The sequence below is a fragment of the Chionomys nivalis genome, chromosome 23 (genome assembly GCF_950005125.1).
Source record: "Chionomys nivalis chromosome 23, mChiNiv1.1, whole genome shotgun sequence".
Taxonomy (NCBI): Eukaryota; Metazoa; Chordata; class Mammalia; order Rodentia; family Cricetidae; genus Chionomys; species Chionomys nivalis.
In genome coordinates, this window is record NC_080108.1 from 14078164 (window position 1) to 14099345 (window position 21182).

Here is a 21182-nt window from a genome sequence, read left to right on the forward strand (position 1 = left end):
CCAGAAATTTTTTTTTTTTTTTTTTTTGGTGCTTTCTCCCGACTCCACCCACCTCCACGGGCGGGGCAACGTCAAGGCCACTTCCGGATACCCCGGAAGCTCTTGTCGCTTAGCAACCCAGTAAACCATCAATCTTTAAGGGCCAAGGCAAAGGCTATGAATTACTGAGCACCCGCTGCAGTTTGTGTATTGGGGCACTGAGGTCTTGCTGGGATTTCCGTTCTTCCCAGCCATAAGTGGTGGCATTTCTTCCCAGAATATCTGCGGTAAGGGAACTTCCCAAATCAGTCACCTACATCATCTGACCTTCATAACAACACAATCCAGCTCAGTGAAAGGACGCCATGCTCCAAGGATTGATGCTCTCAACCCGAGGGAACTGATGGAGGGGATACATAGCTGTAAGCGAGTATCTAGCATGTGGGTTCTTCACTCAGGAGACCAGGGAAGGAGGAACAGCAGTTTAAGTTTTACCCTAAGTTCTTTATTTCCCATGGTTTATAAGCCAAAGCTTACGCAATCCTAAATCCCTGAGGGGCCAGAAGTCCCACCGTGAAAAATAGCAAACAGACCCAAGACTTGTACACGGAGGGATGGGTAAATCTGATGTCCATATCTGGCGCTCAGTTGAGTTAGAAAATGCAGACGTTTTTAGCCTGGAATGTATGAGCTGAGTGAGGAATGTTAGAACGCTGCAGGAAGAATTTCATCGTGCTCGGGCCTCGCTGGAGCCAGGCTACAGGATGTCACCAAGCACCGCTCAGAGAGTCAGCCCCCGCTCCTCAAACAGCTGCTTTAGTGCCTCTTCCAGTTGCTGGTTCGTTCCTTGAAGCCCCTTCACCACCTGTGCTGCCCACTCGAAGTATTCCTGGACTCGCTGTTCTGACCACCCTGCACAAGAGTGGACAGAAACCCACTCCTGTTATGTCGAGGCCAGCACTGGCTTTTGCCTGTTTCCTGGAGGGCTTTTGGTACAAGGCTATAAGACGAGTTGCTACGGAATGGCCTGAAACTCTTCCAGGACCCAGCAACTTTTCCCACTTTGTGCAAGAAGACTGTTCTAGGTTTAGTTTAAGGCACTAAGACCTCCACCCCCGCACCCCTACCCCTGCTTATTTCTGGGAAATTGACCAATCTGTGTTTTTAGATGCTGAACATTTCCCCCACCCCCTCAGAGCTAGCAAGGGAGCATACCTTGAGGGGTGCAGCGATTCAGGTCTCTCAAATTGTATAGTTTGTCTGCCAGTTTCACCAGTTTGGCCCCTGGGCTGCTGTGGGGTGCCTGCTCCACCTGTTGCCGCTTTCTTTCCAGTTTGGGTAGAGTCTTGTCATCTGTTACTTCCTCCACCAAGCGCCGAACCTGGGCTCCGAAGTGCAGCTCTACCTCATCCAGGGTAGTGTCTGTGTCTTCTACTGTGTCGTGGAGCAGGGCCGCCTGGGGATAGGCTCCCGTTCAGTCCGGGGGCACTAGCCTACAACTATTGTTCAACAGTGCCCCCAATTCCCACACCAGCCTCCTGGCAGAGAAGGATAAAGTTACCTGTAACACCACAATGTCAGTGATTCCCGCCTCGTGGGTTAGGATCCGGGCCACACCTGACAGGGGCAAAGCAGAGGTCAGACTAGAGGGAGCCACAATGGACAGCCAGGCATAGCCTCTCACCAGCTGGGTGACCTTGGGAAGTCCCTTACCCTCTTGGGGACAATCCCATCACTGCCTCAGGTGAGGCTTGCACAGCAGAACGCACGAAAAGTGATTGGCACAAAGCTTGGGACTCAGTAGGCGCTCAATGATTTGTACACCCTTTGTGTTCCCGTCCCAATCAGTCCCCACCCCCCACGCGCCGCGAGGACTGATTCCCAACCGGCGCGCCCACCGATGGGGTGGTTGATGTAGGGAGTCCCTTCGGGATCTTTCCGTCGCTGCTGCCGGTGTTTGCGAGCGGCGAAGTCAGCAGCCTCCAGCAGCTGAGCCACCTCGGAGCCCATCGCGCGGGTGGCGCGGGGGACCGAAGCCCGTGTCCCAATAGGTCATCTACAGCGCCCTCTGACGCATCGGAGGCTCGGAGAATGAGTTAATTCTAACAAGCTGTTATGCGTATGTGCGCGTGCGTGTGGCGTGTAGAGGCCGTATGTCTCCATCTTGGTTTTGGAGACAAGGTCTCTCCTTGCACCTATAGCTGCTCAGTTATTTAGCAAGACTAGCTAGCCAACTAGTTTGCACGGATTCTCCTGTCTCCGCCTCCCCAGCAAACAGGTGTAGGTTGCCACCCCAAGCTTTTTACTGGCTATTGCTTTAGTCTGAATGCAAGTCCTTATTCTTATGCAGCAAGCACTTTATCCACTGAGCCATAACCCCAGTCTCAGTGGAAGTTCTTCAGAGGCTGAGAGCCTGGGCACAGAAAAAAAAAAAAAAAGGAAAAAAAGCCTTTAGCCAGACGGTGGTGGTGCACACCTTTAATCCCAGCCCTCAGGAGGCAGAGGGAGTGGATCTCTGAGTTTGAGGCCAGCCTGGACTACGAAGTGAGTTCCAGGGCAGCTGGGCTATGCAGAGAATCCCTGTCTTGAAAAACAAAATGGGAAAGAGAGAGAGAGAGAGAGAATAACCTTCAATAATCACGGCTGGAGCGGTGTACTATGTTCCAGGCTCGAATATAGTTACCCCAACTCTCTGAGAACTAATGGTCTGTGGAGAGAAGAAAGGCAAACAAGAACAAAGGTGATGGCCTCAAGGAGTTCTGAGTACTGAACTGGAAGGCATGGGTAGCCATGGGTCCATAGAGAAAGCCCAGTTCCTCTAGCCTGGGAGGCAGAGACGTCTTCCAGGAGAAAAAGGCTGTCCACAGTCTTTCAGCACCCAGAATGTTTTCAAAGTGCTCCAGACATAGCTCTCCCCACAGGCACTGTCCCTGTTACTATGGGTGTCTGAGCCTTACATTTGGGCCCTAGAGACACTACGAGACGCTACGGCGAGACCTTCTGGAGAACGGGATCCTGAGCTAGAAGTTCTGCCTAATTGCTTCAGATTTAGCTCCAGGGAGGCAGTGCTGTTTCTACAGAAACTACATTGGTCTCTTGTACCATAAGGGAGCCCGTTTTAGTCCCCAGGCCTCTGCTGTGGGCCTCTGAGGTGACGAGTCTTGCCCCAGCTGTTTCAGGGACATAATGTTGCCTATCTCGGGTAGGCACTGGAATAATCCTTCATTCTTTACTGACCAATGATCTTTGGATCTTCTGGAGAAATTCCCTATCTTAGTGTTGGCAGCTCTGACATCTGAAGAGTAAGCGAGATCTGGGAACCTACCCGAAGGACTCTTAAAGGAGGTAGCCAGCTGCTAAGTGCATTCCAATCAGCAGGTAGCTTTTGTGTCTGGGCTGGCGGCTGGGGAGGTGAAGCTCAGGGGATGTTTACTGACAGGATTCTCAGGGAGGCTTGGTGGATTCCATGTTGTAACAGTTATGGAGGGACGCTCCACAGGCTGACCGGAGCCTAACATGGGTTGGTCAGAATTCCCTAGGTGTCTGTAGTAGCTTAGGAGTAGGAGGATGGATAGGCAGACCCATATCTGACTTTATGTGTTCACTTTTTCAGGACAACGTCTCAACTTCTCTCTCGCCCGGCGTTCCGAGTGCTCTGTGCTGTTCCTCCCTCTGCTTAGGAAAGCATAGGCGGTTCGGAGCCAGGGGCCTCACAATTCCCAGAAGATGACAGGAACTCAGTTGCTCTCATCTCTCCAGAAGCCTGTGATGGAGGAGTTTCCACCCCTGTGGACCTTGGGGCTTTAATTTCAGGTTCCTTATTGTCGGGAATCATAGCTTAGGACAAATGCTGGATCCCTGGGACTAACACTGAGGCGGAGGTGACCCCTCATGGGCCTCCAGAGGAGTCCAGCGCCTCTCCTGACACACCTGGCTGTGGGGCTGCTGGTGCTTTTCAGTTGGATGAGCCCTGCCCACCCCACCGACCTCTCAGGTATATACACTTTCCCTGTCCTCTGAGAGCGACCTCAGCAGCTGAGAAAGCTAACAGTGAGGGGTGAAGGAAGCCTCCTCTCCTGGTAGGAAGCTGGACCCCATTTTGCACTTTGAACCGGGTGAAGGGGGTGTGGGTAACCTCCCTCCTCTATAGCCTTCTTTCTTCTCTCCAGCACTGGCTCATCACCCCCATTTGTGCCAGACCACGCAGGACGCTGAAGGCCGCCACTACCCGGGTTTCTTCTGTCCCCGCCTCTCCGACACTTCTGAGGAAGCCTACTGCTGCCACCTGCAGGCGGCCGGGGGTTCCTGCTGTACCCGGGATGAATTTGAGGCCCTGTACCAAGTAAACCTGTCTACGCTCCAGCCCCCGCCCATCCTCAGGTGAGAACTCCGGTCCCAGATCCATGGGACTCTGACAGCGTGCTCCAGGGTCTTGGGCTCTGACCTTAAATTCTGCAGTGGGAGGCTCGTAGCTTCCAGACTAGTGGAGAGAAAGTCACGTAAATCACGATTAAAACGACTCTGTGAAGGAGTTAAAAGTGACCAAAGCTGCTGTATGTTTTGTGGACTTTTTTTTCCCCTGAAGGGGATGGGATGTGTCAATAGAGAGGATCTGGTAGTCCATGAGTTACACACATTGTAGTAGGGGCTTTAATTCTGAATCTAGCTGCGTTCGTCTTCAAGATACTCGCAAGCCCCCACATTTGGTTGCAAACTATGCCTAGGTAGTATTTATTCCGCGCTTTCTCTGACTCTCCGGGTTCCGTCACCCCTGACTTGTCGCAGTCAGTGTACGATCTTGATTCTCTCCTCTCTCCCACAGGGGCCCAGGCCCGCTCCTGGCACTGGGCCTTTACAGTCTACTGCTGATGGCACTGATGACCGCAGATTTCGTGCATTTCTTCCGTGGTCGGAGCCGGAGAGGACGCTTAGACCCCAGCAGCCGCCGCCTCTCCTCTCGGGCCTCCGCGGCGCGCCCCCTACGGGTTCCAGTGGGAACAGACTAGACGCCCCTGGAGCGTCCCTGGGCCTCAACCTGCGCCTGCGCAATGCGACCGAACACCCCGCCCTTGCACGGCCCAGACGTCTTCTTTGCCTCGCCTTCTTTGGCGTAACCCTGACGCATTGCTGGGGCGGAGCAGCTCCCGGCATCTTCCCGAGACCAGAGCTGCTTTTCCTCCAGAGACTGCTCCTGCGTCGGCCGCCTCGGAAGGAAGCTCAGCTCCGCAATGACTGTGAGTGGTTTAAAGGACCTCCGAGCCCCGATCTTTGGTCCCGGGGTGCACGCTGATCCTCCTGTGAGATCCCCTTTCTCACTTGACCACCGTCACTCCATATCCCTCTCTAGAGCCCGTACCGGACTCCTCTCCCAGCTGCGCTGATCTGTCCACTGCCTTTCTCTCCCCAGGCCAGCTCAGCCGAGCAGCTGCGGAAGGAGGGCAACGAGCTGTTCAAATGCGGGGATTACGAGGGTGCCCTGACCGCCTACACCCAGGCCCTGAGTCTCGGCGCGACGCCCCAGGACCAGGCCATTCTGCACCGAAACCGGGCTGCCTGCCACCTCAAGCTGGTGAGGGAGGGGGTCGGGTTGGTCTAACCTGGTTCTGCCTGGGCCTGGGGTTGCGCTTAGGGCTGGGCATTTCCTAGCCACCCACGGTTGTCAGATGTCTTTGGGCATTGGTAGTGGGGGAGTCAGCAGAACAAGGGTGCCCATTGCTGCTCGATTAGAGCAGGCTCCTGATCTTTCTCTTCCAGGAAGATTACAATAAAGCAGAATCAGAGGCGTCTAAAGGTAGGGGGTGTGGGCCCTCATATGGAGCTGTGGGTCTTCTGTGATGGGCAAGGACCCTGGGACCACTGAGCCTTCCCTTCCTCCACTTCCTCTGACCCCAGACACTGGTCTTTCTATTTGCTTTCCCACTTCTTCGGCCTTTGCTTTTCTGCAGCTGCCTTCCCCTTTTCTGAGGCTGAAGCTCCAAGCTCCACATTGGTACCCCCCACCTTCCTCTGGCCCTCAAGATCTTTCCCTACTGCTCTTGCCTGGAGATGGTGGCCTCATGGGTGCTGACAGAGCTCCTGTTTGTCTCAGCCATCGAAAAGGACGGCGGGGATGTCAAGGCGCTTTACCGCCGAAGCCAAGCACTGGAGAAGCTGGGCCGCCTGGACCAGGCTGTCCTTGATCTGAAGAGATGTGTCAGCCTGGAGCCCAAGAACAAAGTTTTCCAGGAATCCTTGAGGAACATTGGGGGCCAAATTCAGGAGAAGGTATGTGAAAAATCAAGAGAGGATGGGGATGGCCTTGGTCAGGGTCAAGGATGCAGACACAGTGCTCAAAACAAGGTTTAATAATGCTTGCTCAGCCTGGCCGGATGGTGGTGGCGCACGCCTTTAATCCCAGCACTCGGGAGGCAGAGGCAGGTGTATCTCAATGAGTTTGAGGCCAGGCTGGTCTACAAGAGCTAGTTCCAGGACAGCCAGGGCTGTTACACAGAGAAACCTTGTCTTGAAACAAAACGAAACAAAATAATACTCAGTGTGTTGGAAGAAATTGAATTAAAAGCATGGTTGTTTGGTGCGTGTGAAAGTTTATACACTTGACAAAGACTGAGGCAAGGATGAAAGCGGTGTGGCTGTGTGTGTGTGTGTGTACTCTCACAGCTGCTGGTGAGGGTATGCATGGTATGTTTCCTTTAGGCATCAGGATTAGTTAGCCCAGGCTGACCCTTTTCTCACTACATACCTGAAGCTGCCCGTGAACCCCTAATTATCCTGCTTCCAAAAACACTTTTATTTATTTATTTTTAAATATTTATTTATTTATTTATTCTGTATACAATATTCTGTCTGTGTGTATGTCTGCAGGCCAGAAGGGGGCACTGGACCTCATTACAGATGGTTGTGAGCCACCATGTGGTTACTGGGAATTGAACTCAGAACCTTTGGAAGAGCAGGCAATGCTCTTAACCACTGAGCCATCTCTCCAGCCCCAACACTTTTATTTTTACCTGGGCAGGGTCTCATATAGCCTAGGCTGGTCCTGGTTGCTGTGTAACTGAGGATGACCTTGACTTCCTGTCCACACTTCCAAGTGCTGCAGTTTCAGGCATCTGGACTTTTCTTTCAGTCTTGTTTACAGTTAGAGAAACTTGGAGCCTGCCTAAATGCCCAGCAACGAGAGCAAAGCTAACCAGGCTAGGTCAGTGCTGTTGTTTTTGAGAAGTGGATCATGGGTGGTCGTGTGGAGAGGATTGTGCTGTATGGTGGACGGAAAAGTAAAATATGCAGTAATACACCCGGGAGAGACTGTTACCACCGAGCTCATGACCCGTACAGTGTATCATGTCTGGGCACACTGGGTAAATATGTCTAAACACAGTGAAAGATATTGTTAGTTCTTACATCCAAAGCCTGTTAAACTGAGAGTTCGAGGCCGGCCTGGTCTACAGAGAGAGTTCCAGGACAGCCAGGGCTAAACAGAGAAACCCTGTCTTGAAAGAAATATTCAGACACACACAAGCCTGTTAAAAATGTACCAAATGCCGGGCGTTGGTGGCGCACGCCTTTAATCCCAGCACTAGGGAGGCAGAGGCAGGTGAATCTCTGTGAGTTCAAGTCCAGCCTGGTCTACAAGAGCTAGTTCCAGGACAGGCTCCAAAACCACAGAGAAACCCTGTCTCGAAAAACCAAAAAAAAAAAAAAAAAAAAAAATGTACACCAAAGGCCAAGTGTAGTGGTACACTCAGGAGGTGGAGGTAGACAGATCTAGGCAGATCTTTGTGAGTTTAAGACCAGCCTGATAGAGAGAGAGAGAGAGAGAGAGAGAGAGAGAGAGAGAGAGAGAGAATATGTGTGTGTGTGCCCATGTGTGGTGTTTATCAAAATGGTAACATTGGAAGAAAAGAATGGGATTAAGGAGGCTTTCAAAAAATACTTTGAAGCCAGCTAGTGCTGGCACATGCCTTTAATCCCAGCATTCGGGAGGCAGAGGCAGGAGGATCTCTGTGAGTTTAAGGCCAGCCTGGTCTACAGAGTGAGTTCCAGGATAGCCAGGGCTACACAGAGAAACCCTATCTCGAAAAAACAAAAAAAAAGCAACAACAAAACCTTTGACTTATTACACACACATACACAGATGCACACGCACACACACAGGGCATCAAAGGAAGGGTTAGCAGCTACCTCGCAACTTCCTGGTGTCTCCTAAGTGACTGCCAGGTTCGGTGCCGTATCACATGCTTACGTTTTTACGCTGCTGTAGTGTCGCTGGCACTACTGGAATGGTTTCCTTGTGACTGACAAGATGCCTGCTCTTCTGAAGGCTCTTCCCTTAGCTTCGGCAGGCCCTATTGCCCAAGCAGGAAGAAGTTCAGAGAGGAAAACAGCCCCGGGAAGTTTAGGAGGAGATGCCTGGCAAGTCTCTTCCTGCCTGCCAGGATTCCTAGCTGTTGGCCTTGTGCTCTGAGCCTGCCAGGGAGGAGAGTCAGGGAGAACTCAGAGGAAACATGACGTGTCTGGCCAAGAAAGGTGACTTACTCTGTGCTTCCTCACAGGTACGGTACATGTCCTCAACAGATGCCAAAGTAGAACAAATGTTTCAGATACTGCTGGACCCCAAAGAGAAAGGCACAGAGAAGAAGCAAAAGGTACAGGTCCTAGAGTGAGCCTCTAGGGCTTCCGTAGGTACCCCTTTACTCACCAGCGTGGGCCTCAGGAGTCCTGCTGGCCCACTCTGCTGTAGGTTGCGCCTCAGGCCATTCCTCCTGCATAGGAGCTGTTGGGGATCGGGTCCTTAGTGTGAGGCAAGGAAAGGGAACTAGTGTTGCCAGAGCACCTTGGTGGCCCTCCTGGAACCAGGAGCCTGCACACGGTGTGACTGAGGCGCTGTTCTTGCTCTTGAAGCCCTGCTAGGGACTCTATTCTAACCATCACCCACAAGACCAAGCTTTCCTTTCTGTTTGAAGAGAAAGAAGCTGAAGTTCCAAGGGCGGAATTTATGGCTGGCTAAGGAGAAGTGGCGAGGTCCGGAGCTCAGGGCCTGTCTGCTTGCCCTGACCTTGGAAGGATGTAGTATCAACATTAGAATGTGCTTCCTTTGGTGTAGGCATCTCAGAACCTTGTGGTACTGGCCCGAGAGGATGCAGGAGCTGAGAAGATCTTCCGGAGCAACGGGGTTCAGCTCCTGCAATGCCTGCTGGACACAGGAGAGACCGACCTCATGCTGGCGGCCCTGCGCACACTGGTCGGCATTTGCTCCGAGCACCAGTCGCGGGTAGGTGGTGTGGAGAGGTCTAGTTACTGCTTCAGTCTGTCTGTCTGTCCTTTTGTCTATTAATTCCACCTACCTGTCTACTCTTCCACCCCTCGTCTTCTCCGAAGACAGTTTAAAGCACAGATAGGAGCTATACAGCTATGGCGAAAAATAAAAAGGACAGAAAAGACAAATGTAAATTGGATAGAGTAACCAGGCGGTGGTGGCACACGCCCTTAATCCCAGAACTCAGGAGGTAGAGTCAGGCGGATCTCCGTAAATTCGAGGCCAGCCTGGTCTACTTAAGTGAGTTCCAGGACAGGCTCCAAAGCTACAGAGAAACCCTGTTTCAAAAAGCAAAGCAAAACAAACGAACAAACAAAAATCACATTAGGATGGAGTAGGACCGGAAAGCACAAGCATGGCCTCCTACGTTTTGTACTGTCCTGAAGCCAGTTCTTAAAGACACCTGGCCACTTCCCCACTCAAGGCTGCTCGGAAAGGGGTTTTGTCTTTTCCAAAGGTCAGATTCCTTTTCCTCTGAGAGGAGAGACGCCAGTGATGTCACCAATAGCATCTCTGCCCTGGAGATAGTGACCTGGTCAGTAGCATGGATGGTGCTGTCCTGGCCTGGACAGTGCCACAAGAATGGCCCCGCCCTGCTCGGCCATTGGTGGCTGGACCCAGGAGATAGGGAGTTAGTCTTTGGTTGATCAGTATGTTTTTATATGTATACCTAGAGTCAGGGTTTTCTTTTGTAGCCTGGGCTGCCTTGAACTCATGTCCCTGTGGGATTTCAGTGTGTGCTGCCATGATGGACTCTTTGATTGCCTTTAGAGGAGTCTCCAGTTCCAAGAAGGCTAGATTGTGAAGTAATTCAGTGAAATCTGTTGAGGATAAGTCTGGGTTATATTTAGACTAGTCAAACCATGTGTGTCCTGCCGCAGCCTCTAGCTCCCCCGGCTGTGTGGGCCGGGATGAGCCCATCAGGCCTCCTAGGTTCTCTAGTTTACAAGGAAGATGGAGAGGCCGTGCAGGTCTGCCCCGTGCATGCTCACACCCTCAGGTGTGCACAGACCCTCCTGCTGGGTTTGGGAAGGAGCTTGCCTCTATCAGAATGTCTTGTCCTGGTGTGCTTCCTTCCCGAAGAGAGATGAGACCAAAAAGCTGCTCCTGGGCTTGTCTTCTCCCCAGCCTCAGCGAGCCCAGGAGGACGAGGACTCTGGAATATGTAGCCTTGGCTGTCCTAGAACTGGCTGCTGTCTTGCCTCCGTCTGGGATTGTAGGTGTAGGCTACCACTACCAAATGGGATGCTTTCTTTCGATCCTTTCTAAGAGGAAGCATGGCACGAACCCAGTTCCTACTTTTAGACCTGCTTTCCTTTTCGCTTGGAGCTGGCCCTTCCACCCCGGCGCTGGCTCACTTCCCAGCTACACTCACTGACTCACTGTAGGGAGTCACCATTGGGCTCCACTTTACCCACCAAGCCTCTGTCCTATTCTTTCCCGCCCTAGACGGTGGCAACCCTGAGCGTCTTGGGGACGCGGAGAGTGGTCTCCATCCTGGGTGTGGAGAACCAGGCTGTGTCGCTGGCGGCCTGCCACCTGCTGCAGGTTATGTTTGATGCCCTCAAGGAAGGTGTCAAGAAAGGCTTCCGAGGCAAAGAAGGTGCCATTATCGTGGGTGAGTGGAAGCTGTTGTGGAGGGGATGGGTGGAGCTGAACTCACCCAACCAATCCTTCCAGGATGAGCTCTGTAGCTCCAGGAATGTGGCTTAGTGGTGATGTTTCACCCTAGATGCTTTTGTTTTGCTGAGACGAGGTCTCACCATGGAAATGGACTCTCAATCCTCTGGCCTCAGCCTCCCAAGTGCTGACATTATATGCTTGTGTCTCCATACCCAGCTTCTCCTTTGAATTTTAATAGCCAAGGTGCTTGAGGAGAAAGCTGGGCTCAGCTTAGAACCCAGGAGGGAAGCCTCCTCTGCCTGTGTCTCTCTGATAGTTGAGGGGTTCAGCAGTCACACAGGGCTGGGTCACTGTAGAGCCCACTAACTTAGCGTTTTCTGTTGTGCTGTTTTGTCCCTGCTGTGGAGGACTGAACCTCTTACGTCATAGACATTGATCACTTGGGTGTGTTGTCACCAGATCCCGCCCGGGAGCTGAAGGTCCTTATCAGTAATCTCCTGGAGCTGCTGACTGAGAAGGGAGTCTCCGGCCAAGGCCGAGACAATGCCCTGACCCTCCTAATTAAAATGGTACCCCGGAAATCTCCAAAGGACCCCAACAATAGCCTCACACTCTGGGTCATTGATCAAGGTAGGTGATACAGTTTAGAAAAACTTGATTGGGTGGCCGAGGTCTGCCTTGCTATGGGAATAATGAGAAGAGTGGCAATTGTGCACGGCCACTTGCTTGTCCTGAACTGCCCTCTATAGCCCTTCCAGTCCCTGTAAGGAGCACAGAGACCCTCCAGTTGTGTGTGTGCGTCATGTGTGTCTGTGCAAATGCGTGTCCATTGGACAGTCCCTAAGAAGGCCAATCGAAAGGCAGTGCCATCTTTCTCTAGTTACAGGTTTTTTAAAAATCACATTATTTTCTTTTAAACTTTTAAGACATTTTTATTAAGTCTTTCTCCTTCACATATCGCTCCCCCCCGCCCCCTGTGTGTATGTGTGTGTGTGTTCAAATACCATGCACTGGTGGGCATGTAGAGGTTGGTTTTCTCCTTCTACCATGTGGGTCCTGGAGATTGAACTCAGGTCATCAGAGTTGGTGGCAAGCACCGTTACCTGCTGAGCCATATCCTTGGCCTGTTTTTCTTTTTCTATTTCTTTCTTTTAAAATTTATTTATTTATTATGTATACAATATTCTGTCTGTGTGTATGCCTGCAGGCCAGAAGGGGGCACCAAACCTCATTACAGATGGTTGTGAGCCACCATGTGGTTGCTGGGAATTGAACTCAGGGCCTTGGGAAGAGCAGGCAGTGCTCTTAACCGCTGAGCCACCTCTCCAGCCCCCTGGCCTGTTTTTCTTAGTGACTCTGTATTACTACTACTCTTAGAGAAAAAGACAAATCAGAACATAGCAATTTACACTTCTCATTTTCCCAAAAAGATAAATAAGGACTCGTGAAGACCCTGCCTGACGCCCCCTGCAGGGCTCCTTTGAATCCCATGACTTCACCCCTGCCATGCCTCTGTTTGCACTCTGACCTTCCTGATGGAGAGTCGGCCTTGCTTTTCTCTGCATCGCCAAGGCTGTCTCTACCTTTAAGGGTTGGCACCAGTGGAGGCACTGTCTGAATGGGGTGTCTTTCCAGGTCTGAAAAAGATTCTAGAAGTGGGGGGCTCCCTGCAGGATGCTGCTGGAGAGCTCACAGTGACAGCCAACAGCCGCATGAGCGCCTCCATCCTCCTCAGCAAGCTCTTCGATGACCTCAAGTGTGACGCTGAGAGGGAAAACTTCCACCGGCTCTGTGAGAACTACATCAGGTGAGGGAGGCCGCTGCTCTGGCTGCCAGGGGTGTCAGCCGGAAAGCGACCAGTGTGCAGCGTGGAGGGCGGCCTGAAGGGAGGACTAGAAAACTAAAGTGATCCCCAGCACCTCCTCCCTATGTCTTAGTTGCTTTTCTGTTGCGGTGAAGAGACACCATGACCAAGGCAATTCATAAAAGAGTTTATTGAGGGCTTAGAGTTTCAGAGGTTAGTAGAATTCATAACCGTCATGGCAGGGGGCATGGTGGCCAGCAGAGAGGCATGGTGTTGCAGCAGTAGCTGAGAGTTTACATGTTGAGGCAGTCACAGGGCAGGGAGGCAGGGAGGCAGGGAGGGATAGATGGAGGGAGAGAGAGAGAGAGAGAGAGAGAGAGAGAGAGAGAGAGAGAGAGAATGAGAGAATGAGAACAAATTAACTTGGAATGGTGTGGGCTTTTGAAATCTCAAAACTCACCCCTAGTGACACCTTCTCCAACAAGGCCACACCCCCTAATCCTTCCCAAACAGTTCCACTGGAGTTCTCTGACTGGAGGACAAACATTCAAATATATGAGTTTATGGGGCCATTCTCATTCACTATACCCTATTGTTTTTTTTTTTTTAAATGTTTATTTATTTATTATGTATACAATATTCTGTCTGTGTGTATGCCTGTAGGCCAGAAGAGGGCACCAGACCCCATTACAGATGGTTGTGAGCCACCATGTGGTTGCTGGGAATTGAACTCAGGACCTTTGGAAGAGCAGGCAATGCTCTTAACCTCTGAGCCATCTCTCCAGCCCCCCCCCCCCCATTGTTTTTTTTGTTTGATTTGGTTTTTGTTTGTTTTTTGAGACAGGGTTTCTCTCTGTAGCCCTCACTGTCCTGAAACTGTCTGTATGGACCAGGCTGGCTTTGAACTCACAGATATCCACCTACCTCTGCCTCCTAATGCTCAGATTAAAGGCATGTGCCACCAGCCCCAGTAACACTCTTTGTTTTGAGATGGGAATCTTGCTATGTAGTCTAGGCTGGCCTAGAACCCCTGGGCTTCAGAGTAGCCAGGATATTTAGTTGTACGTTACAGTGCCTGGCCCCAAACCTCCTTCTTATTCCAAAGTGACTACAACTTTCTCAGATTTGATTTCCCAATACTGCAACACATTTGTCATGTGCAACAGATTGAGTTGAGCACTTCTGGATTTCTTTTCTTTATTTACTTTTTTGTAAGATTTAATTTAATTTTATTTTATGTCCATTGGTGTTTTGTCCACATTCGTGTCTGCATGAGGATGTTGGATCCCCTGGAACTGGAGTTAGAGATAGTTGTGAGCTGCCCTGTGTGTGCTGGGATTTGAACCTAGGTCCTCTGGAAGAGCAGTCAGTGCTCCTAACTGCTGAGCCATCTCACCAGCCCCTGGATCTCTTTTCTAACCCATGAACTAAATATGACAGTCCACCCTTGAGGAGCTGACAGTTGAGGGGAGGTGACTGACAGTAATAATTTTCAGTAGGGTGACCTAGGATCTTCCGTAGTACAGGAGAAGAACGGGGTGGGGGGATGCGTATAGAGAATAACTTATGTCTGGTGGTATGCCACCAGCTCACGTCGGGGGTAGTTAATGGAAATTGGTGGCTGCTGTTGTGAAATGGCCAGTCTTTCCCTCGGCAGGTTTTCAGGATAAGTAGCGCCACATGGCCACCTAGCGTAGATAGGGGAGCTGGGAAGAAGGGGCCCCTTATGTGTGATTCCCCATGACAGCTGTCGCTCTGTGCCCCTCAGGAGCTGGTTTGAGGGCCACGGGCTGGCCGGGAAGCTGCGAGCCATCCAGACAGTGTCCTGCCTTCTGCAGGGCCCATGTGATGCCGGCAATCGGGCCTTGGAGTTGAGCGGCGTCATGGAGAGCGTGATCGCTCTGTGCGCCTCTGAGCAGGAGGAAGAGCAGCTGGTGGCAGTGGAGGCGCTGATCCACGCAGCCGGCAAAGCCAAGCGGGCCTCCTTCATCACTGCCAACGGTGTCTCTCTGCTCAAGGACCTCTACAAGTGCAGTGAGAGGGACAGCATCCGCATCAGGGCACTGGTGGTGAGACGGGAGGCCTGGGTGGGCAGTCAGACGAGGTCAGCTGGCATCCCCTGAGAAGTAGACACAGCACCTCCCTGGGGCTACGGGAGTGGGCTGGCTCCTGCCGCTGAGGGGCGTATGATCTAGTGGGGAGATGATGTCTAGAGCTGCGGGGTGCCTCATACTTTCCCCTTGGTTAGAAAGGCCTATGGAGAAGCAAAAACTGCACGTTTGAGGCCTTTCTAGTATCCGTGAGCTGCAGTCAGCACTGTAAGGGCTGGTTTTCCACGGACACTGTCCTTGTTGGTTTTCTGTTGCCGTGATAAACACCACGACCAAACACAGCTAGAGAGGACGGACTGTATTCCATGTTACAGCTTAGATCAGAAAGGGAGGGCAGAGCAGGAGCTCCAAGCAAGAGCCCAGAGGCAGGAACTGAAGCAGCCACTGTAAAGGAACGCTGCTTCCGGGCTTGTTCCTCATGGCTTGCTCAGTTTGCCGTCTTATACACCTCAGAACCACCTGCCCAGAGATGGCATCCCTCACAGCCACCTGGGCCTTTCCACAGGCGAGTCTGATGGAGGCAATTCCTCAGCTGAGTTCCTTCTTCCCAGATTAATCCAGCTTGTGTAACGTTAACAAAGAAATCGGCCAGCACTGGCAATTTGTCCTGGGTTTCTCTGTCTTGTAAGAATTTATACAGAGTCTTTTCTTTCTTTCTTTCTTTCTTTCTTTCTTTCTTTCTTTCTTTCTTTCTTTCTTTTTTTTTTTGAGCTGGAATCTCAGTAGCCTAGGCTGGCCCCAAACTCATCATGGGGCTGAGGCTGGCCTTAAACATTTGCTCATTCTGCCTCTGCCTTCCCAGGACTGAGATTACAGGTATGAACCACTATATCTGACACGAAGATTATTTTTTTGTTGTTGTTGTTTTGATTTTGGTTTTTCGAGACAGGGCTTCTCTGTGTAACAGTCCTGGCTGCCCTGGAACTGTTTTTAGACCAGGCTGGCTTCAAACTCACTGAGATCCGCCTGCCTCTGCCTCCTGAGTGCTCGGATTAAAGGTGTGCACCACCACTGCCTGGCTACAAAGGACATGAAAGGGGCAGACCAGTCAGCGTGGAAAGGGCTCAGTATATAGAGAGCTAATGTTGTCGGTTTTACCAGGCTCTGTGTCCCGTAGCCCCCTCAGTAGGTGACTGTTGCCTGCGGAGGACTTGTTGACAGAGGGCCCAGGAGGGATCCCTAGCCAGGTAAGAGCCAGGCTGCTGTGTCCGTCCTAGTCACCAAATAGCTGGTCCTTGTCCTCTTCCTCTAGGGACTCTGTAAGCTCGGATCAGCTGGAGGGACTGACTTTAGCATGAAGCAGTTTGCCGAAGGCTCGACTCTCAAATTGGCCAAGCAATGCCGGAAGTGAGTTATCGCTTTTCTCCATTTGTGGGACAGATCTTAAGAGTGGCTGTGCAGCTGCAGAGATGCTCAGCGGGGGGAGGCGTGAGGGCCTTAGACACCCACGTTAGGAAGCTGGGTGTGGGGGCTGGAGAGATGGTTCAGTGGTTAAGAGCACACTGACTGCTCTTCAGAGGACTCAGGTTCAAGTCCCGGCACCCACAGAGCAGCTAACAATCGTCTGTAACTCCAGGATCTGACACAGACGTATGTGCAGGCAAAACACCAGTGCACATAAAATATAAATAAATTATTAAAAAAAGAAGAAGCTGGGTGTGGTCATCCGTGTCCCTGTGGGCAGAGACAGAAGGATCACTGACTTCCTTCAGTGAGAGACCCTGTTCCAAGGGAGGACAACAGAGAGGAACAGCAGGACACTGGCACCCTCCTCTGGCCACCGTGTGTATGCAGAGAGTTGTATACATACGACTTTGAAAACGGGGTGTGGGTGGAAGGTGGAGCTTCTTTCTTTCCTGCTAGACTCTAGCTCCTAAGCTCCAGTGTCACAGGGAGGCCCAAGCTCCTGGCTCTCCTCCTTGTCCAGGTTACTCCTTCCTGCTTCCACTTCTGCTGCTTGTTGCTGGATTTTGTTTTTTTGAGATAGGGTCTCCCTAAGCCCAAGCTGTCCTAGAACTTATGACCCTCCTTGTTTCTGCCTCCTGTGTGCTGAGATTACTGGCACGTGCCACCATGCCTGGCTCCGGCTTCCTGCCTCTGATGGTCATCCGCTGTCATCCATGTCCCTAGGTGGCTATGCAATGACCAGATTGACGCGGGCACTCGGCGCTGGGCCGTGGAAGGCCTGGCTTACCTCACCTTTGATGCCGACGTAAAGGAGGAATTTGTGGAGGATGAGGCTGCTCTGAAGGCCCTGTTCCAGCTCAGCAAGGTAGCTCTGCGGGTTCCTGTTGTCAGTCAACCTAGGGGCAGGACCTGGGATGAGAGCTTGCCAGGCTTTGGCAGGTCTCACCAGTGTCCCTGGTGATGCAGGGCCAGCTAGCTGCTTTGTGTGGCCTTGGTGCCTACAGTGTCTGGGCGCACAGTTGCCCCGGAGGAGTTAGGAGTCTGGGGTTGAGGCAGGTCCCCAGTGTCGCCCTAGGTCCCAGGTGGGGCTGTGGGGGTGGGAGCGAGGCCGTGCTGCCCTGCTGAATGCCCTTCTACCCTGGCCAGTCCGAGGAGAGGCCAGTGCTCTTTGCAGTAGCCTCGGCTCTGGTCAACTGCACCAACAGCTACGACTATGAGGAGCCCGACCCCAAGATGGTGGAGCTGGCCAAGTACGCCAAGCAGCACGTTCCTGAGCAGCACCCTAAGGTATGGGCACACTAGGAGGGCCTAGGGGTACTTGGTATTCGCACAGTTGAGCGGGTGTGAATCCCCAGCAGAAGGCTATCCCTTAAGCTGGCTGTTTCCAAGCTGTGTCTTGGCTGTTTGTTTCCACACTCAGCAGACTCGGCTGTGAGAAGACTCCATATTCCCTGTCTAGTACCCTAGGGGTTCCTTAGCTGCCTCCTTTCGTAGGACAAACCAAGTTTCGTGCGGGCTCGTGTGAAGAAGCTGCTGGCAGCGGGGGTGGTGTCAGCCATGACGTGTATGGTGAAGACGGAGAGCCCCGTGCTGACGAACTCGTGTAGGGAGCTGCTCTCCAGGTCAGCCAGCCTGCCTCTTCTAACTCCCGTCTCCGCCTGCAGCATGCCTCGGGAGAGGGACCTGTGCTTTGGGAGTCCTAGAGCGTTTGGTTGCCTTACTAGCGTAAGAATGGAATGCCTGCCTGCCAGAGCTTTGGACCCCACCTGCCCACCATGCCTTCTCCCTGCAGGGTCTTCCTGGCTCTGGTGGAAGAAGTGGAGGATCGAGGCACCGTGGTGGCCCAGGGAGGAGGCAAGGTAAGCTGCTTTCCGACTCCTTCCTGATCCTGAGCATCCACCTATAAAACATGACTCAGTGGCTGCTGGCCTCGGGGGACACTATTGGTGACCACAGGAACTGCTGGGGAGGTGGACGCTAATGTGGGCAGGTTCTTTGGAGGCCCTCAGTACGTAGGGCCCATAAAGGTCCTGAGTTTGCCTCCTTTTCCACTGTGGCCCCAGGGCCCAGCACAACCCATGTTTAGCACTTAATAGGTGGTTGAGGAAGTGTTTGGGTGGTTTTATTGAGAGGCCTCAGAGCGAGGAAGAGTCTGAGCACAGGGTATTCTCAGGACCAAGGAGAGAGTAAGTGGGTTGATGGCTTGGACCTTAGACTCCCAGATCCAGGCTGGGCATTGACAGGGCTGGGGCTGTTCCGACAGGCTCTGCTCCCGCTGGCCCTGGAAGGCACTGATGTTGGGCAGACAAAGGCAGCCCAGGCTCTTGCCAAACTTACCATCACCTCTAACCCGGAGATGACTTTTCCTGGTGAGCGGGTATGTGTTTCCTTGTTCCAATCATGACCTCTCCTGTTTCCTCCTTGTGCCCCGATGGCCTCCAGCATGGGCTTCCCCTCAATAGGAAAATGGCAGTTTTGCTGAGTCCTGGGGTAGGGGACAGCTGTAGAGAGTGCCATTGTCACAGGCGGGCTCTGTGCTGTGGATCAGTGCGGAAGGGATGGGGTGGGGTCGCTGCAGTGGACGCTCTGATAGGTGGGATGTTTCACAGATCTATGAAGTGGTTCGGCCCCTTGTCTCTCTGCTGCACCTCAACTGCTCAGGACTGCAGAACTTTGAGTCTCTCATGGCCCTAACGAATCTGGCAGGGATCAGCGAGAGGCTCAGGTAAGGTCCCAGGGGAGCTCGGCATAGGGATTTGGGTGAGTTCCAGTATGCACTCTACAGTTTGGAAAACAGTTCCTGGTCATCGTTTGTGCCTCACAATAACTCCTGGGAAACATACAGATGAAGAGGCATGCCCCGGTACCGAGGGCGGTGCTGAGGGCGGTGCCAAGGAGGCCCAGGGTGAGAGCAGTGTTCTGAAGTCAGATTGCCTGGGGTTCAAGTCCTGCTCCCTAAACACAGTGACAGAGAAGCCGCAAGCAGTTAGGTTCCAGGGCCCCAACTGTGCCCTCCACTTCCCCCTCCTTATCCCCAGGCTGCTGACACTCACTGGCTCACTGTAGTCTCAGTTTCTCCTCTGTGAGTTAGTTAAGTTTCTAACCCATGAAGCAGTAGCATAGAGAGTTCCTTGAGAAAATGTATATAAAAGGCTTTAGCAAGTGCAAGAGGGTGCGGCAGTTCATGCCAAGGGAGGCCAAGGGAGGAAGATTGCTGGGAATTCTAGGCCAGGCCAAGCTATAAAGTGTCTCAAAAGCCCTCCCCTCCCCCCAAAGCCCTTAGTTCATAGGTACCTGCCCTAGCAGTAATCACAGTCAACACGCGTTAGCTGTTGTTACTAATTGTGACCTAAGCCACATTGCTCACTGCCCAGCCCAGTTTCCCCTTTGGCCAAATAATCATGGTAGCCATGCCCACACTTTCACTGTGGAGTGAGGTGAGCATTAGGTAAGATAAGTCAAGCATCATGGGGTTGTGGTGAGTATTAGGTGAAATACTTCAAGCAGCTAAGTCAGGCTCAGTGCTCAGATGATTGGTGTTTGCCTCACCGTCGTCACCATTGTCCTGCTCTGCTAATTGCCAGCATGTCTAAGGATCCTATGCTGTTCCAGCCGGGCCAGATGGTGGAGGAGCTCTGGAGCTGACAACCGGGATAGGAAGGTCCTTGGACTTTGCTAGGGGAGCCTCTCAGCTCAGAGCTCAGCCACGTGGGGGATAGGGTAGCAGGTTATGGATACGGAGATGCTGGTCCTGCAGACCCTGCCAACTCTGTCCTGCAGACAGAAGATCCTGAAGGAAAAGGCTGTGCCCATGATTGAGGGCTACATGTTCGAGGAGCACGAAATGATCCGCCGGGCAGCCACTGAGTGCATGTGTAACTTGGCCATGAGCAAAGAGGTGAGGGGTGGCCCAGGTGGTCCCCGTGACAGGGATGCGAAGGGCCCTGTACTTCTACTAGGCTTTGTGCCCTGGTGGCATGGTCTTTGCTTCCATCTGGTCACAGGTGCAGGATCTCTTTGAAGCCCAGGACAACGACCGGTTGAAGCTGCTGGTGCTGTACAGTGGAGAGGATGACGAGCTGCTGCGGAGGGCTGCTGCCGGCGGCCTGGCAATGCTTACCTCCATGCGGCCCACACTCTGCAGCCGCATCCCACAAGTGGTAAGTGCCCAGCCCTGGTAGGGGAGGATGAGGGAAGTAGCAACTCCCTGTGTGGTGGCATTGCTGTTCTGTGGGGGAAGGTCCTGGCGTATAGATGCGTTTTCTACCAGGGTTGAGCCTGTTGCTGGGTCTTCACGCCTGCCATTTCCCACAGACCACACACTGGCTGGAGATCTTGCAGGCCCTGCTTCTAAGCCCCAACCAAGAGCTCCAACACCGGGGCGCTGTGGTAGTGTTGAACATGGTGGAGGCCTCAAAGGAGATCGCCAGCACCCTGATGGAGAGCGAGGTGCTGGAGATCCTATCAGTGTTGGCCAAGGGTGAGGAGAGCCCAGTCACCAGGGCCGCTGCAGCCTGCCTCGGGAAAGCAGTGGAATATAGACTCATCCAGCCCAACCGGGACGGAGAGTGAGGATCGGCCCCGGGCCCACAGCTCACGCATCTGCCACCCACTGCAGCACTGAGAGCCAGGACAGAAGCAGCTTTGGCCAACAGGGCTGGAATGCTGGACCCTTGGCTCTTTTCCCCAGCTGCACTTTGGTGTTCTGTTCTGAGAGATCACACACTACACAGCCCTGACCAGCCAGCACTCAGAAGGGTCCTATATTTGTGGAGAGCTGGGAATGGGGAAGGTGCATCCTAGCTCAAGCCTGTGAACTATGGGCATCAAGAAGGGCACAGCAGCATCCTCACTAGCCGTGAGCACCACCAGAGCCTGCCAGCAGGCTCACCGCTCTAATAAACTGTGTGGAACTGAAGTGTGTCTTTGTGCTGAGGGTGGGAGG

The 21182-nt window shown here is 52.6% G+C and overlaps 2 protein-coding genes across 4 annotated transcripts; one reads left to right on the top strand and one right to left on the bottom strand.

The window, feature by feature from the left end:
- Positions 1-462: 462 nt before the first annotated feature.
- Positions 463-2020, bottom strand: Hddc3 (HD domain containing 3). 2 transcript variants are annotated; one of them, XM_057756378.1, is made up of 4 exons: positions 1878-2020; positions 1541-1596; positions 1195-1435; positions 463-891 (listed from the first exon to the last, which is right to left on the bottom strand). In XM_057756378.1, exons 1-4 carry the CDS (start codon positions 1987-1989, stop codon positions 761-763), a joined length of 540 nt encoding a protein of 179 aa, XP_057612361.1. In that variant the 5' UTR covers positions 1990-2020; the 3' UTR covers positions 463-760. The 2 variants fall into 2 exon arrangements, with proteins under 2 accessions (XP_057612361.1, XP_057612360.1); XM_057756377.1 differs by having other exon boundaries at positions 1866-2020.
- Positions 2021-5067: 3047 nt separating this feature from the next.
- On the top strand, positions 5068-21143 carry Unc45a (unc-45 myosin chaperone A). 2 transcript variants are annotated; one of them, XM_057756386.1, is made up of 20 exons: positions 5068-5213; positions 5387-5548; positions 5734-5770; positions 6068-6243; positions 8529-8621; positions 9080-9247; positions 10742-10910; positions 11375-11545; positions 12551-12722; positions 14488-14788; positions 16083-16177; positions 16961-17102; positions 17384-17524; positions 17732-17859; positions 18030-18096; positions 18501-18614; positions 18847-18962; positions 20018-20135; positions 20242-20397; positions 20552-21143. In XM_057756386.1, the coding sequence occupies exons 1-20, from the start codon at positions 5208-5210 to the stop codon at positions 20807-20809; spliced, it is 2790 nt and encodes a 929-aa protein (XP_057612369.1). In that variant the 5' UTR covers positions 5068-5207; the 3' UTR covers positions 20810-21143. The 2 variants fall into 2 exon arrangements, with proteins under 2 accessions (XP_057612369.1, XP_057612370.1); XM_057756387.1 differs by lacking the exon at positions 5068-5213 and having other exon boundaries at positions 5446-5548; positions 5925-6243.
- The last annotated feature ends 39 nt before the right edge of the window (positions 21144-21182 follow it).